General features: G+C 40.0%; 1 protein-coding gene and 2 long non-coding RNA genes across 3 annotated transcripts in view; 1 reads left to right on the top strand and 2 right to left on the bottom strand.

Annotated features, from left to right (window-relative positions):
* Nucleotides 1-16,132, top strand: part of LOC141768565 (uncharacterized) — a 194,959-nt gene that overhangs the window by 126,569 nt on the left and 52,258 nt on the right. The gene's annotated exons all lie outside the window — the stretch shown is intronic.
* Nucleotides 582-1,246, bottom strand: LOC141768574 (uncharacterized). Its single transcript, XR_012594098.1, has 2 exons — nucleotides 1,165-1,246; nucleotides 582-785 (listed from the first exon to the last, which is right to left on the bottom strand). It is a non-coding gene; the product is annotated as an uncharacterized LOC141768574 (long non-coding RNA).
* On the bottom strand, nucleotides 5,934-14,459 carry LOC141768549 (aquaporin-4-like). The gene is made up of 5 exons (XM_074636948.1): nucleotides 14,340-14,459; nucleotides 12,091-12,547; nucleotides 9,587-9,751; nucleotides 8,110-8,190; nucleotides 5,934-6,303 (listed from the first exon to the last, which is right to left on the bottom strand). The coding sequence occupies exons 1-5, from the start codon at nucleotides 14,372-14,374 to the stop codon at nucleotides 6,046-6,048; spliced, it is 996 nt and encodes a 331-aa protein (XP_074493049.1). The 5' UTR covers nucleotides 14,375-14,459; the 3' UTR covers nucleotides 5,934-6,045.

Here is a 16,132-nt window from a genome sequence, read left to right as displayed (position 1 = left end):
CAATGATCAGTTCATCTTCGTCACAGCTCTGAGCTCAGTCTGACTGAAGCCTCAAATCACTGGCTCTTATTTCATAGAACCATGGTTACATTTAGTAACCATGATGTAGTCTGCCCAAAGAGCTATTAAAGGAGGGTAACGGGATGATGGTGTAGAGTTTTAGTGTCTTTATTAACTCGTTCCAGTCACTAGGAGCAGCAAACTGGAATGAGTGACTTGCAGAGTGAGGTGCAGACTTTAGGAACGACCATACTGATGAATTTGCTAGAAGATAAATTGCGGTTACTGTTGGAGATATTGAGTAGTGAGCGGAGATATGGAGGTTAGTTCTGCCAATGATAGTTTTATAAATGAACTGTGTGCTGCATCACAGACTGACAGCTGATGAAGGGAGTCTCTGTAAACACTGATTCATGACTTCAGTTCTCTTCTTGTCTCATCAGATGGAGCCGAAGGTGGTGGTCTCTGTCAGAGTCTGAGTGATCAGAAAAGTGGATGTGTTGAGAGAATCAGCCGTGTCCTGATGATCCACAGAGGTTCACCACCTGGACCTGCGTCTTATTTTGTCTTTTTTTTCTTCATTCATATATTCTGAACCCAAAATGCCTCTGCAGAATAGTTCAGTTTATGACAACATAACTGTAGATTAACACATTTAAATAGATCTTTCTGCTTTGCTTTGTGTCGCAGCTCCACCCTGTGGAACGATGGAGTTTTGCTGTTTATTTCCACATATTTGTAAATAACAGTGGAAGTTAAGATAGTTATCGTATTAAAACCAAGCCCTCAGGACGAGCGCCTAGCTTTGATGCCCGTTTTACATAGTGGCCAAACGGCGGTACTACAACTTCCGTGTCCGTCACGTGATGCCCTTGGGCCCAAAAATACTTTTTCCCATGAACTTACATTGGGAAAGAGACGTCTGTAACTCAGAGGATATTTATTTTGAGGTGAATCAACTTCCCAGTATGAACGCTCTAATAGTCCTTGTTTAAGTCATAAGGTCCTAAAAGTTGTAAAATGCACTTATAGCTGAATCCAGAGTTATTTTTCCTTCCTCGATCCATTTTGTCTTCACGCTCCACTGAGCAGCTCATAGGAATGAACGTGAGCCTCCGACGCTGTATCCAGTTCTCTTTATACATCCATGATTAAAATCAATACCAGCCATTTCTCATATTATCAAAGATAAATATTTGCTTGTAACAAACAGAAAGAATCAGATCAAATCTGAATTCAGTCGAGGCTTCATTTAAGTTTCTCAGCTGACTACAAAAACATTATGTCTGGATTTTGGTTGAAAGTCAGCACCTTCATATTTTATATAACGTTTGATGTAAAAAAAAAAAAACAGAACTGATTAACATACGTACTCTAGATTTTAGATTTACTAATCATGTACGTACAGGAAAATTCCTGTTTTTTGTGTAACTCTGCCATTTTTCACGTTACATGACTGAAAACGGACACATAAAGTCGCCCGTGGAGCTTTTTCCCCTCAGAAATCAGTGTCGTTATCACCACCGTTCATGTTCTGTTGTTCCTGCTGGAGCTGCTTTCTGCCAGCAGATGTCACCATTCCCTCTGTTTTACCACAAAGGAGGTTTATCTGAATGGATGCAGTGAACACTGAACTAATGATGTGAATGCTTTCTTTCTGACTGACTTGGTTTTGTAAAGGTTAAGTGTCATCATTATGTAGTTAAACTTGATTTTAAATTATGTTAACTGGATTTGAAATAAAACTCAGCACACTAGTTGCACAAACACCCACTTGGACTGAATTCTTGTTTTTTTCTTTTCAAAGAGAAAACTATTTTATTTATTTCATCAATGTTTAAGTATTTTGAGTTAACTAATTTGAAATAAGTTAGCTAACTTTGCAATATTAACAAAGAAATGTAGCTAACGTTAGTGTTAACAGTCACTTGCATTTTTTTTTAAAACTTCAACATGTTTCTGTGTTTTCTTGTCCACATTTTAAGATGAACAAATATCTGTTACTGCACTGGACAGTGAACTCATCATTGTAGTAAAGATGAGAGACTGCAGGTATTTTGTCATAATAGTATTCAACAACTGTCTTTGACAGAACCTCTTTAACATCTCACACAATAAATAAAAGTTCACAGTGTTCCTCAGCAGGGAGAGAAAACTGCATGTTCACATGTTATAATAAGTGCAGGAGTATATTCTAGTATACGTTACAGTCCCAGTAGCTACAGTTTGTGCCTCTCATGTCTTACCTTCAAACTCAAGTCACAGAGCTAAGCAGACTATTTTCTGACTATCTTTGAAAAATCCATAAAGTCCTGTTAATAAAGTTATAAAGTTTGGTTGGCTGTGTTACTTGATTAGGTTTTACACCCTTCATTCACCACACAACCACTCATCCACCTGCTGACAAACTGATAACACTGATTCACACACCTCATCACCTCACTATGTTTTTTTATTTATTGTATGTTTAATAATAAACTTGTACACCTCTCTTGCTCTCTTGTCATGGCTCATGAGCCGGGTCATGACACTCATAAACACATCACGTTAAAAAGCACACACACGCACACACACACACGCACACACACGCACACACACACACACACACAAAACACACACACACACACACACACACACACACACACACACACACACACACACACACACACGCACACACACACACACAAACACACAGATGCTGGTTTCCTGGTTCTAGCTTATTTAGTCAGGCTGTCAGTGACATCTGCTGGTTGACAGAAGCACATACACAATGTGACTCCGACTCTGGATGAATCAGCCTTTCATATACAGATTTCACTAAATGATCAGGTGAATGAAAATTCTGTGGGATTTTTCGGAATAATATTTGTTATTTAATTGGTCGCAGGTGTTTCCTTTTGGTCAGGTTGTAGTTGGGAGGAGCAATATGAGGTCACCAGACTCCTTGTACTATTAAACAACAATTATTGGTGACTGTAAAAAAACGAAATTAGCAAGACATCTGCAATTACCATAGTAGGAAAAGGCCACGGTGTTACTGATAGCATTAACGATGGCTAAGTAAACTAAACTAAGTAAATACATACAGAACACACATCACAAACGTCACTAACAGAACTTCCACATAGCCCAACACCACGTTAGTACACAAACACCGGTCTCCTGGTTGAAAGTCCTGTGTTTGTTGGATCCATGCACCTCTCCTCCTCCCCTCCATCAGCAGTCTTTCTCACTTTTTATTCTATATGCCACTAGCTATGTGAGTGCAGCACATCACGCCGTACCGTGTCATTCATTCTCCATGTGGTGTGACCGGCCTGACGTACTGTACCTGCATGGGCAGCAGCCGGTAATGTGATAAACCGGTATTATTCAGGAGAGTGGAGGAGATGTCAGTCAAACACAGTCCCGAGAAGAGCTCCAATCAAGGAAAAGTAAAAACACCTACAGTATAAAATGCGTGTCAATGTAGAGACGAACAAGATATTGTAGAGATGTACCCCAGTACCCCTGTCTCAGTTAATCTAATTTAAATATGTGTCAGTAATTTCTATATTTATGTATACTTCTTTTGTGGTATAACTGCTTTGTTAATCAAAAGCCTGGCAAATGTAAGCATGAACTGACCTGAGATCTGCTTTTGATATGGTTGAATCTCAGCCCTATAAGCACCGAGGTGTTCTTATAGTATATGAACACTTTATCGTTGTTCCAGGTAATTATCAGATTGTTGTTTTCATTTGTATTATTATTATTATAATTATTACTTTTGCTGTTGCTGTTGTGGTTGTTCATTATTTTATTCACTTTAACTGTGAAGCACTTTATTGAGAAGTATATGGTAAATGTATGTATATGATTATCATTCATATTTGGTCAGTTTAATAATTCCTTAGCTGTATTAAAATAGCACATTTCATTCCAGGTGGGAAGCACAATGTGCTGCACAACGCGTGAGCAACCTCAGAAGTTGCAGCCCCAGACACTATATTGATAGTGCAAAGATAAAAAAAAACTATACCTAAGTTATCACAATATAAAACAGACACATAAAACATGTAGGTTAAAAAACAATAAAGAGGTAAGAATAGAATCAAATGATGATAAAGACCGTCAACCAGACTGAAAAGCGCAGCTAAAAAGGACATTTTTCACTTTAGTTTTAAAGGACGATAGATTTGGGCACACCTAACATGACTGGGTAGGATGTTCCAGCTGTGGGTCAGAGGGTAGAGCAGGTCGTCCACCAATCGATCCCTCCTCCAGTCACATGTCGAAGTGTCCTTGAGCAAGACACTGAACCCCAAATTGCTCCCGAAGGCTGATCCATCGGTGTGTGAATGAGTATTTAGATCAGATCCTGATGGGCAGGTTGGCTCCTTGCATGGCAGCCTCTGATATCAGTGTATGAATGTGTGTGTGAATGCTGACATGTAGTATAAAGAGCTTTGAGTGGTCAGAAGACTTTAAAAGCGCTTTATAAATGCAAGTCCATTTACCATTTACCGTCTTGGAGCATTAAAAGCTAAAGGGAAATTTCGTGGGAATAACCAGACGACCTGTTCCAGATGACCTGAGGGTTCTAGCTGGTTTCTAGCTCACAAGCATGTCAGAGAGATATTAGGGTGCCAGACCATGTAGGGCCTTAGAAACGAGCATTAAAGGGACTGTTTGTAACTTCTTACATGTATAAATCATTGCGGGTCGGTGTCCCATGCGCGCTCGCGTGTGGCTACGCTGTTCAGACTCAGACTCCAACACAAACTAGTGTTGGCCGCGGTCGGAGGACGCGGGGGAGACCGTAGCTTTGGTCTCCAGGGCCGGAGTCTCTGCTGTACTGTGCTCCTCTGCCGGCTTGCCTTTACTCACACACCGCACTCGTTCTCACTCGCTCAGCTCGCTCCACCTCTCACGTGCATGCGCGCACACTACACACTGCAGAAGAGTTAGTTTAGCTCTGAGAATATCTAGTGAATGTACAGTGGACGTTTGTCCAGAAATAACTGCTGCAGCTCCTCCAGACTAACAGAGGTTTCCCGTGTCTTGTGAAGTGACGGGGCTCCGCAGAGAGAAACGTTACCGTCTCCGACCAAAACTCCGGTGTCTCCCCTGTTCCCTCCGGCCGCGGTCGGGAGGCTGAAGCAGGAAAAGCCAACACTAGGATCAGCATTGATTCATGGAGAGACCTTCGTCTGGTCAGCTAACATTACTGCCAAGCAGCTGAAATATAGAGTGATATTGTGCTTTTAGCTGACGTGTGTTGCCTCACTGTTTTGATCGATGCTCGTTCATGTCTATGTAGAGCGAACACAAGCGCGAGCAACAGGATGCTGACTTTCGTTGACTTAACGGCCACAGGTGTCGCTATTAACAAGCAATTTCTGATTCTTACAAACAGTCCCTTTAATGGTGAACTTCAGTATTGTTGGCTGCTTAAAACATAACACACTAGACTGGCCCTGCTGTTAAAAGTCAGAAAAAAAATACATCTTCAAGCAGGAGGAGGAAAGGAAACAGAAATGTGAAATCATGTGGGAGCTCTTTATAAAGCATCTTGTAGTTTGTCCATTATGTTCTTGACCGCTGTCACTGAACTGAGGACAGGACCAAGTGATCTTATAATCGATGTTTCTCTCTCACTCTTTCTCCTCCCTCTAGTCTCTTGTCCTCTGAGTCTGTTGAAACACATTTTACAGCTACTTTTCTCAGATGTTACATTTTAGATGCAATTTCTGCTGCAGGAAATGTCCCGTGGTCAATGACAAATAACCGTTTTTGCAGTAGCAGTTTGTACAGAATTCAACCCCTCCCCTTCAAACACATCTTACATGAGCACAGACACACAGATTTTAGTGATGCCACTTTTCTTGTTCCTCAGTGCAGCCGTTAGTACGGATAAACGCTGTTTGGCACATCCGTCTCAGTAAATAGTCCTCTTAGTCCCGTTACTTAGTGTCTGCTGTTGCCAGTCTACAGGAAGTCAGTCTCCTTCAGAGGGGACAGTTGATCAGAAGACTGGACATCAATGCTGTGTTTCCTGTCTAGTCATACCGAGGACAACACATCTCCGGATACCTCCCTCTCTCTCTCCCTCTCCCTCTCCCTCCGCTCAGCTCTCTCCATATCCATGACAGTGAAGAGAGGCTCCTGGGCTGTGACTGAGTCCTGCCGGTGTTTACCAGTGAATGGTGTCTTGATGAAGGCCTCAGAGTAACGTCTCTTCAGCTCTGGCTCTGGACAGAACAGGTATTCATACAGGGCTGCAGCCATGGTCCCACCCAGAGCTGGACCCACCCAGTACACCTAACACACACACACACACACACACACACACACACACAGACACGCACACGCGCACGCACACGCACACGCACACGCACGCACGCACGCACGCACGCACGCACGCACGCACGCACGCACGCACAGGAAACACAAGGAGAAAAACACAGAATATTGAACATCCTAACATTACACATACACATACACATTTCATAGTTTTCATAATAATAATTTATTACGATCAATTAACTATAGGTAATTTGTAAAGGGCAGCTAGTTCTCATTTTTTTAATTAAAAAAATACGGCTTTCAATCAATTAAAATATTTAATCGCGATTAATCGCACAATTGTCCGTAGTCAATTGCAAATTAATCACACATTTTTTGTCCGTCCAAAATGTACCTTAAAGGGAGATTTGTCAAGTATTTAATACTTAATACTACTATCAACATGGGAGTAGACAAATATGCTGCTTTATGCAAATGTATGTATATATTTATTATTGGAGATCAATTAACAACACAAAACAATAACAGATATTGTCCAGAAACCCTCACAGGTACTGCATTTAGCATAAAACAATATGCTCAAATCATAACATGGCAAACTGCAGCCCAACAGGCAACAACAGCTGTCAGTGTGTCAGTGTGCTGACTTGACTATGACTTGCCCCAAACTGCATGTGATTATCATAAAGTGGGCATGTCTGTAAAGGGGAGACTCGTGGGTACCCATAGAACCCATTTACATTCACATATCTGGAGGTCAGAGGTCAAGGGACCCCTTTGGAAATGGACATGACAGTTTTTCCTCGCCAAAATTTAGCATAATTTCAGAGCGTTATTTTGCCTCCTTCACCACAAGCTAGTATGACATGGTTGGTACCGATGGATTCATTAGGATTTATAGTTTACTATGATACCAGTATCTTCACTCTAGCTTTAAAACTGAGCCGCTACGACCTAAAAATCACAAGTTGCATTACTGCATTAAAGAAATTAGTGGCGTTAAAACTAATTTGCGTTAATGTGTTATTATCATGTTATAATAGCGAGTGTCGTGCTGTCAAAGAAATTATCATGTCTTTGATAGCCCTAAAAAAATGAAAACAGTTTTGGGTTAAAAATTTTAAATATTTAAATATTAAGTACATTCCATTATATTCAGAAAATTAGAACTTAATTAAATAATAATTAAATGAATCCCAACAGTATAAAATAGATATAGTACTTAATGGAAGATATTTAAACAGAAGCTATCTGTTGCCATTTCCAAACATTGCTGTGGTAGTAATTACTTTTCAAAGTTAAATTAATTTTCAAGTCTGACACTGTGGGCCTCCCTGCAGATAGGATAGCACCTGAAGTGGTCAGGGCTTATACTGGAAGTGTGCTTCATTTCCTGCAATACATTGCTTTCTCCTGCCATTTATACACCTCATACATATCAATTTAACTGTTTCAACCACGTACCTGAATAAATCTAAGACCGCTACAATCTCCAAACAAGAAATGGCATAAGTGTGACTTTTGGGAGAATACTCAACAACACATGACATAAAGAGAAGATTCGGTAGCAGTTGTTGAATATGAGTCATAGATAACTGTTCTCAAAAACACCTGAAGGCTGTTTAACTGAGGAGGAAGAGCATTACATGATTTACTGGAGAGTAGAAGGGTGGAAATGTAATAAGACCTTAGAAGTTGGATCCAAAAGTTTAGTTACGGTGCATGGAAAAAAAAATCTTTGCAAAGCTATAGATGCTGATATATACTGATAGTCTCTGACTGATAATGAAATATAATAAAAGCTAATGAAAGCATATTTACCCAGTGGTTTTCCCAGGACCATGTGACCAGGGCCGGGCCAAAGGTTCGGGCAGGGTTCATACTGGCTCCAGTGTAGGGAATCTGAGGGAGCAATCACATCCAACATTACACCGACCCTACTGTACGATCACAAGAGGCAGGACACTGACACCTTCAATAGTAGACTGGTGCAACAAGTCCAGTCCAAACTGAATGTCAAGTTATTTGTGATTGCCTTCTAAAATGATCCAAATAAGCATTTTCTGATCTGATGCATCGGCCCAAACACTATAGATGACTGTTCTGTTTCATCTTTGATGCGGTCCCCTCAGGTATTGTTTCACTTTTCAGAAGTTTTAAATAAAATGGCAACCACCCTCTATAGATGCAACTGAAGCAGTTGACTGGGTTTCATGGTATACTAAGAACAACATTTAAACACCTTCTGACTTATCATATTGTTACAGTTTTACTGGAGAAATTTAGTTTGGCCAATGCCTCATAAGTTTTTCTTGACTGATAAAGTCAAAGACAAATAATTTAAAATGCTTCCTAGGTTTACCAACCAATTATTGTTTACAGAACATAAAGAAAGACAATAATGTAGCATCAACGCTGTACTTTTTTAGAGGAGCTGGTGCATTTATTTTGGTCTTTTCTACATACAAAAAAACTGTAGAGTACATTATCAAGATTTATTGCTGATCAGATCTACCCTAAAATGTAAACGATTAATTTTCCCAACATTACACCGACCCTACTGTATGATCACAAGAGGCAGGACTCTGACACCTTCAATAGTAGACTGGTGCAACAAGTCCAGTCCAAACTGAATGTGATGTTATTTGTGATTGCTTTCCAAATAGATCCAAATAAGCAAACCTTTAAGGTGGACCAGCTATTATCCTTTAAGAGACAAGCTGCTTCTCTGTGTTTATTTTTTATATTTTGAATATTTAAACTGTTAATTATTAACACCCCTACTGCAGACCATACTCTGTATCAGGAAAACACAAAGTTGAATGTTAAAATATCATGTTGTATATTTAATTTGTTACATCTGATGAAAATATAACATGTTTTCAAAGTCATTGTTAGAACTGTAATGCTATTATTAAGTAATCATATCGGTACTTGGTATCGGTAAGTTCCCAAATGTAAGAACTTGTACTGTACTTGGTCTGAAAAAAGTGTTATCGGTGCATCCCGAGTAAATAAGCACTGAGAACCTTCATCATTCATGGCTAAGAGAAGAACCTGCTCATGGTGAAAGAATTCAGTGTTGACTACAAACAGCAGTCTGCTGTATTTTGGGTGTAATAATGACGTCTGTCTCTCTGAACGCAACGGCCCCGAGGTAGAGCGATGTTGTTATACAGCCACAAGACCTCATCAGGAGGAGGTAGAGGAGGGTGGTTGATGAATGGATCCGATATTGAACCCTCTTTGTCTTTCTAGATCTCTCTCTGTTTATCTGTTTATAGTGTCGTGTACTTACAGCAAACAGGTGACCGACACACACAGACAGGCCGATAGCCAGAGCAGATGAACCTTTCAGGTCGTGACGTTTGTGGTCACAGGTGGCGAACACAGTGAAGACCAGCTGAAAGGTGATGAAGAGTTCTACAACCAATGCGTTTCCCGTGGAGATACTCTTATTGACCTGTGTTGGAAACACAACAGCAGCATAAATACAAAATCAGATATGAATGGCCCTTTTACACCTTGTATTAAGATGTGATCTGTATCTGGATATAAGACATGCAGAACACATTGCAGTGATACAGTAACTAGAAATAAAAAGGGTTAGGGTTAAGGTTGAATAATCATCAAGAAAACAGCACCCATGTCATAAGTAAATATGTGTTATGTGTTGCAATTATTGAATTCATTAGTAGAAAATGGTCTATGAGTATATCTATTTATATAACTATCTATTATATTATATTCCTGTATTCATTACATTCACACATACATTACAGGGCGGCTGTGGCTCAGAAGTAGAGCAGGTTTCCCACCAATCAGAAGGTCGGCGTTCCGATCCCCGTCTCCTCCGGTCCACATGTCAAAGTGTCCTAGAGCAAGATACTGAACCCCTTGCTCGGTGTGTGATGAGTATTTAGATTAGATCCTGATGGGCAGGTTGGCAGCCACTAAATGAACATCATGCTGTATTGAGAAGGCTTGAAACTAGCGATTGAGATCATAAACTCTTGTTTACAATGTTTACTGAGGTAAGAAAATCAAGAGAGAAGTAGGCTCATTTTCTCATAGACTTCTATACAACCAGAGGAGTCGTCCCCCTGCTGGCTGGTAGAGATAATGCAGGTTTAAGGTTCTTCAGCATTGGCTTCACTTCTCAGAACCGGAGGTTGCCGCCTGATATTAACGTTCTAACCATCCACCTCTGTGGTTACGTTTTGGTAAGATTCATGGTTTGGGTTAATAATAAGGATGCACCGACACCGATACTGTGTTCATGTACTCATACTCGCAATTTTTAAAACTGCTCCGATGCAACTGCACATGATGACGCTTTACGCTAATGTGACGTTAACTGACAAGATTAGTGCCTTGCATGCAGAGTTGCTGTGGTTCTAGTCCCTAACAAGCTGCCCAGCTACAACAATAATCCCAATGTGAATGCGTGTGTGAATGGGTGAATGCTGACATGTAGTGTAAAAGCGCTTTGATTGGGCTAAAGACTAAAAAGAAGATAAATAAATGCAAGTCTATTTACCATTTACCATTTCAGTTACTACACCGTCTTTATCCATTTATTATTGAGGTCAAGTTATCTGACTTATCAGCGGTTTCATGGCTTAAAGGGACTGTTTGTAAGATCAGAAATTGCTTGTTAACAGCGTCCACTAGATATTCTCAGAGCTAAACAGAAAGAGCGAAAGAGCGAGAACGAGTGCGGTGTGTGATTGAAGGCAAGCAGGCAGAGGAGCAGAGTACAGCAGAGACTACGGCCCTGGAGACCAAAGCTATGGTCTCCGCCAACACTGATATGCAAGACGGGCTTCACTAGATAGAACTTTGCGGTTTTGGTTCTTACGTGTAGTTTGTGTTGGAGTCTCGTCTGAACAGCGCAGCCACACGCGAGCGCGCATGGGACACCGACCCGCAATGATTTATATGCATAAGAAGTTACAAACAGTCCCTTTAAGGCTGTAACCTGTGAGCGAGATTTCCATCAGCCACTTTAGTACAGGCATAACCTTCAGACAGTCTGTTCTATTCTAAACATTACTTTCAGGATTACAAATGTTAATCTGTTAATGTTTGATGAAAAAATAGATTAATTGCAAGTGTTTGCATGGAACTAATCCCATTAATAGTGATTGTAAATTAATAAAAAAAAAAAAAAAACAGAAACCGTGAGTCACGTTAAAGGGGACATATCATGAAAAACTCCCTTTTCAGTGCTTGTGCTCATACAACTGGGTACCTGGAGTTCCTACCAACCCGCAAACTGTGAAATAAGACGACACAGTCAGTTTGTTGTGGGCTGTCTAGATCAGAAAACATGTGATTAAACAAGCCAATCAGATGTGGCTCCCCTTCCTATGTCACATGCAGCCTCATTAGAATATACTGCCAGCAGCTGGAGAGAACTACCTTTGCAAAGGTGCACCATGTTTTTCTTTCTAGCCAATCAGAGCAGACTGGGCTTTTTCAGGAGGAGGTCTTAAAGAGACAGGAGCTGAAACGGAGCGTTTCAGACAGAGGGTGAATACAGGAATATTCAGACAGACAGGAAGAGAAAAATAATGTGTTTTTTGAACATTAAAGTATGTAAACATGTTCTAGTAGAAACCCAAAATACAAGTATGAACCTGAAAAGAAGCATATGTCCCCTTTAACTTTTGAGAAAGTAATGTATTATCAGTAGAATAGAAAATATCTACTCTCAGAGATGAATGAATAAGGTGGCAACATTACTGTAAAATATGGAGTTAATTGTTAGTAATAGCTTAAAAAGAAAAACAAACAAACCGTGGTCACCCCCATGCCCCCCCTAACAGAGGCTGGGGTGATGCCGTACAGGACAGCAGCCCCCACTACGGCTCCCAAGCACTGGGCCAACAGGTAGAAGACCGCTTTACCCAGACTGAGCTTTCTGGTCACCACCATGGCCACCGTGACCGCAGGGTTAATATGAGCGCCGCTGATGTGGCCGAAGCACTGCACCATGGTGGCGATGCTCAGGCCGAAGCAGAGCGAGATGAGCACCAGGTCAGGGGGACGGGGATCCTCCTCAACAGCCCCCCAGTTGATGGTTGACCCGAGGCTGAGCAGGACAAAGAGCAGCATGGCGAAGAACTCGGCCCCCACGCAGCGCCAGAACTCCTGAGTCCAGATCCCCTTGAAGGCAGACATGGCTTTGTCTCGAGAGCAGCGAGACGGAGGCCAGAACTGACAGTGTGGTGTACAGCAGGGGAAGCAACACCTCCTGGAAGGGATGACAGGAGGGCCAAAAATCAATGAGAAGAGAATAAAAGTATGGGCCTTTAACCCCTAAATGGAAAAATAGCCATAATCATAACACATGAAGTCAAAAAATAAATTCCTACAACTGCTGGAGGGTTTTGTCACTTCAACGTTAACATGTTTAATTTGCTGAAACGTCTGTCATTTTTCAACGGAAGGGCGGTCTACAATTCTTAATCAAAATGCAGATTTCAAAAATCAATTGCTCTACATTGTTGATGCAGTAACATGTTGGTGGGATATTTTCACCACTTTATTTTGCTGTCGGACGGACCTTTCCGATGGGGAGCTGAACTGAAAGTTTCACTTTTCAGTTAAAGGTTCCATATTGTGCTCATTTTCAGGTTCATACTTGTATTTTGTGTTTCTACTAGACCATGTTTACATGCTGTAATGTTCAAAATGTATTTTCCTCATACTGTCTTTCTGAATATACCTGTAGTTACTTTCCGTCTGAAACGCTCTGTTTTAGTGCATTTCGACGGAATTGCAAAGGAATTGCGTTGCTAGGCAACAGTTTGGGTCCATGTTTACTTCCTGTCAGCTGATGTCATTCACATCCACTGCAAGAGGAAATAAACTGGGACCCATTTAGAATGTTTACATTTAAAACTTTGAAATGGTCTAAATATTGTAGATTTGTGACATCACAAATGGACAGAAGTCCTGACGGCTTGTTTCAAAAGCTAGAACTTAAAAAGGTTTATAGAACTTAAACCTGCTTTATAATATAAAAGCCATGAAAATGTAATTTTTTTACCATATGGGACCTTTAAGTTTGTGATGAGACACCGGAACGTCACCACAGCACATGGTTTACATCTATACATGCTGTAATGCCTGATATGTCCGTGACACACATGATCCTATCCGTCTCTTTTATCAAGAGCCCCAAACTGCTTTTATTGTAGATTGTAGTAGTTTCTTTGTCCCTTTGATTCTAATGGGAACAATGTTATACCATTGCAAGTCCAAGAATTTCACACAATAACTGTGGGCCCCCTTGTCACTTTTGTAGTGCATGCCTGGGAGCACAAACACAATGCTACTCAAACTTTGGGTTTATCCCCTAACTTTTCTTTGCATTTGCCCTTTAGTTTTTTACCTGTCTTGTTTTATTTTCTTAAATCAATTTACTACATTCTCTATATAAATAATACAAATGAAATAGTATGTATTATTATAATACTACTAGTACTTGTCATAGTAGCAGCAGGAGCACTACTAGTAGGAGTAGTAGCAAGAGTAGTCACCTGCATCTTTCCATGATGAGGTCAGTACAGGCAGGGTCATATCCCAAGTTAATACATGTATCAAATGATCATGTGGGTTATAGTTGTTCCTTTAAAGATGTCAAGTTGTCATTAACTATAGGCCTCCATTTAAAACACAGCATTACATTGAGTCAGTGATTCATCTTGGCTGTTTGTGCTCGAAGGTTTACCACTGTGTGATAAAAGGAGGCAGAGTCACCCACAGTTAAAACTACAACAATACTCCAGAAGAAAAAAAAAATTAATGAATTCATATATAACCCACTCCTTACAACTGTCAAATCCAAAAAGCCATGAACCATGAACTAACTTATATATTAATATATACACTAATACGAAGATAATATAAGACTTTTCGATTTTTTTAGCAAGGCAATTTGCTCTCTATCATACAGGCGTAATGCTAAAAACAATCGGAACCGCAGCGTTTGGTAGTGTCTGGCTGCCTCAGCTCCTGTGCGTCTTTACGCGTGTACTCACCGCAGGCGCTCCAGAGCCCTGCCGCTCTCAGTCATGACTCCACCAGCCTGCTGGATGCTCCGCTCTTTTATAGCGGGGGGTTTGTGCGTGCGTGCGCTTGTACTGTATGTGTCAGGCTGGGGGTTTAACCTGGTGGTCTGACCTGGATTGGATTGGATCGGATGAGAAGAGAGGAACCATCAGAAAAATAAAATGACTGTGGAGGGACTCTGTTCATGGATTATAATAATATGATAATTTGATCATATTGGTTCGAATACTTTTTTTTTTTTTTTTTTTGCAAAAAGCTACTAGAATAAATGTAGTTATTGCACTAGAATAAATGTAATTATTGCACTAGAATAAATGTAATTATTGCACTAGAATAAATGTAGTTATTGCACTAGAATAAATGTAGTTATTGCATTGGAATAAATGTAGTTATTGTACTAGAATAAATGAAGTTATTACACTAGCATAACTGTAGTTATTGCACTAGAATAAATGTAGTTATTGCATTAGAATAAATGTATTTATTTCACTAGAATAAATGTATTTATTGCACTAGAATAAATGTATTTATTGCACTAGAATAAATGTATTTATTGCACTAGAATGAATGTAGTTATTGCACTAGAATACATACAAGTGCTATGTGGAGTGCTATGTGAGAGGCAGCCAGCCCCGTCATACTGTGGAGAACAGATGATGGAGTCTGAATGCAGCTCCACTCTAATAACAGCAGAAAGCATCCAGTCAGAACCGCATGTACAGTTATGAGAAGATTACAAACCACTACACAACACACAACAGATTGTATGCCAGCAAGCCTGCCTGTTGTCAGTATTATTGTTTGCTAAAGGAGCCCCCCCCCAGCACTCCCAATCCTACTGGACAAATAAATACTGACACACTGCTGAAACACAAGGCTCCCTGTGTTTATGCTTCTTCATGCAAGCTGACGGAGCAGCCCTCCTCCCTGTCACATCATACAGCAGCCCACATCCCACAACACACACACACTTCATCGTATCTCTTATATAAGTATTACACAATATCAGTTTACAGACATGCAGTACTGACAGAGATGTGTGAGTTGATGAGAACAAAAACGTATAAATACATTTAAAAAAAATTGTGACAATGGGACCACTGTCCTAAACAAAGTCTTATGTAACCTGTCTAGTGACACACCAAGATGTTTTTCTATTCAAATTATTTATCAGAAAACATGGCACTTTTCTTTCGCTAGTTTGATTTAACAAGATTTAAATTTGACAAAGCAATAAAAAGTATGAAAGTTTTGTAATATCTAATTTTTAAAATTAGTATGATAATGACCCAAATCCATTTTAAAAGTGTCAAGACATACTACAGATGATAGTTGTAATCTAAATTTAATGGGAAACATCTCCATGGAAGCAAAGTTTATGGCAATTGTCTTAATCATTAATTGTATTTTATTGATCAACTATAGAAAAAAAAACATGCCAGTCATGCCATCTGACAACATGGTTGGATGCTGGTTCCTCGTGACCGATAAAGAGTTAAACATACATTTAGCTGTTTTTGTCATATTTTATTTATTATTTGAGCCACTTAACTACACTTCTTGTACATAAATATATCACAAAGTTTCTCTGAATTAGCCTGTGCATGATGGATTTAATGTTGTTTATGCTCTCTTCTATTTTCTAGTAAAAACAAATTGGATTGTTTTATTTATTAATCTTTTTAGCTGTTATACAATTAAAAAACAGATATGCTATGAGCCGAGGAAACCCATGTGGCGTGATCATACTGCACCGTGAAGA

Source organism: Sebastes fasciatus, chromosome 5 (genome assembly GCF_043250625.1).
Source record: "Sebastes fasciatus isolate fSebFas1 chromosome 5, fSebFas1.pri, whole genome shotgun sequence".
Lineage (NCBI taxonomy): Eukaryota > Metazoa > Chordata > Actinopteri > Perciformes > Sebastidae > Sebastes > Sebastes fasciatus.
The sequence above is the reverse complement of the archived record's forward strand: the minus strand, read 5'-3'. Positions and strand labels throughout refer to the sequence as shown.

Excerpts from the sequence above, each read along its gene's own strand:
- LOC141768549 (XM_074636948.1), bottom strand. The coding sequence starts at position 14,374 with ATGACTGAGAGCGGCAGGGCTCTGGAGCGCCTGCG. Across the intron at positions 9,752-12,090 it reads GGGGCATGGGGGTGACCACG|GTCAATAAGAGTATCTCCAC; the intron begins GTTTGTTTGTTT and ends TTTCCAACACAG. Across the intron at positions 6,304-8,109 it reads GGTCCTGGGAAAACCACTGG|GTGTACTGGGTGGGTCCAGC; the intron begins GTAAATATGCTT and ends TGTGTGTGTTAG.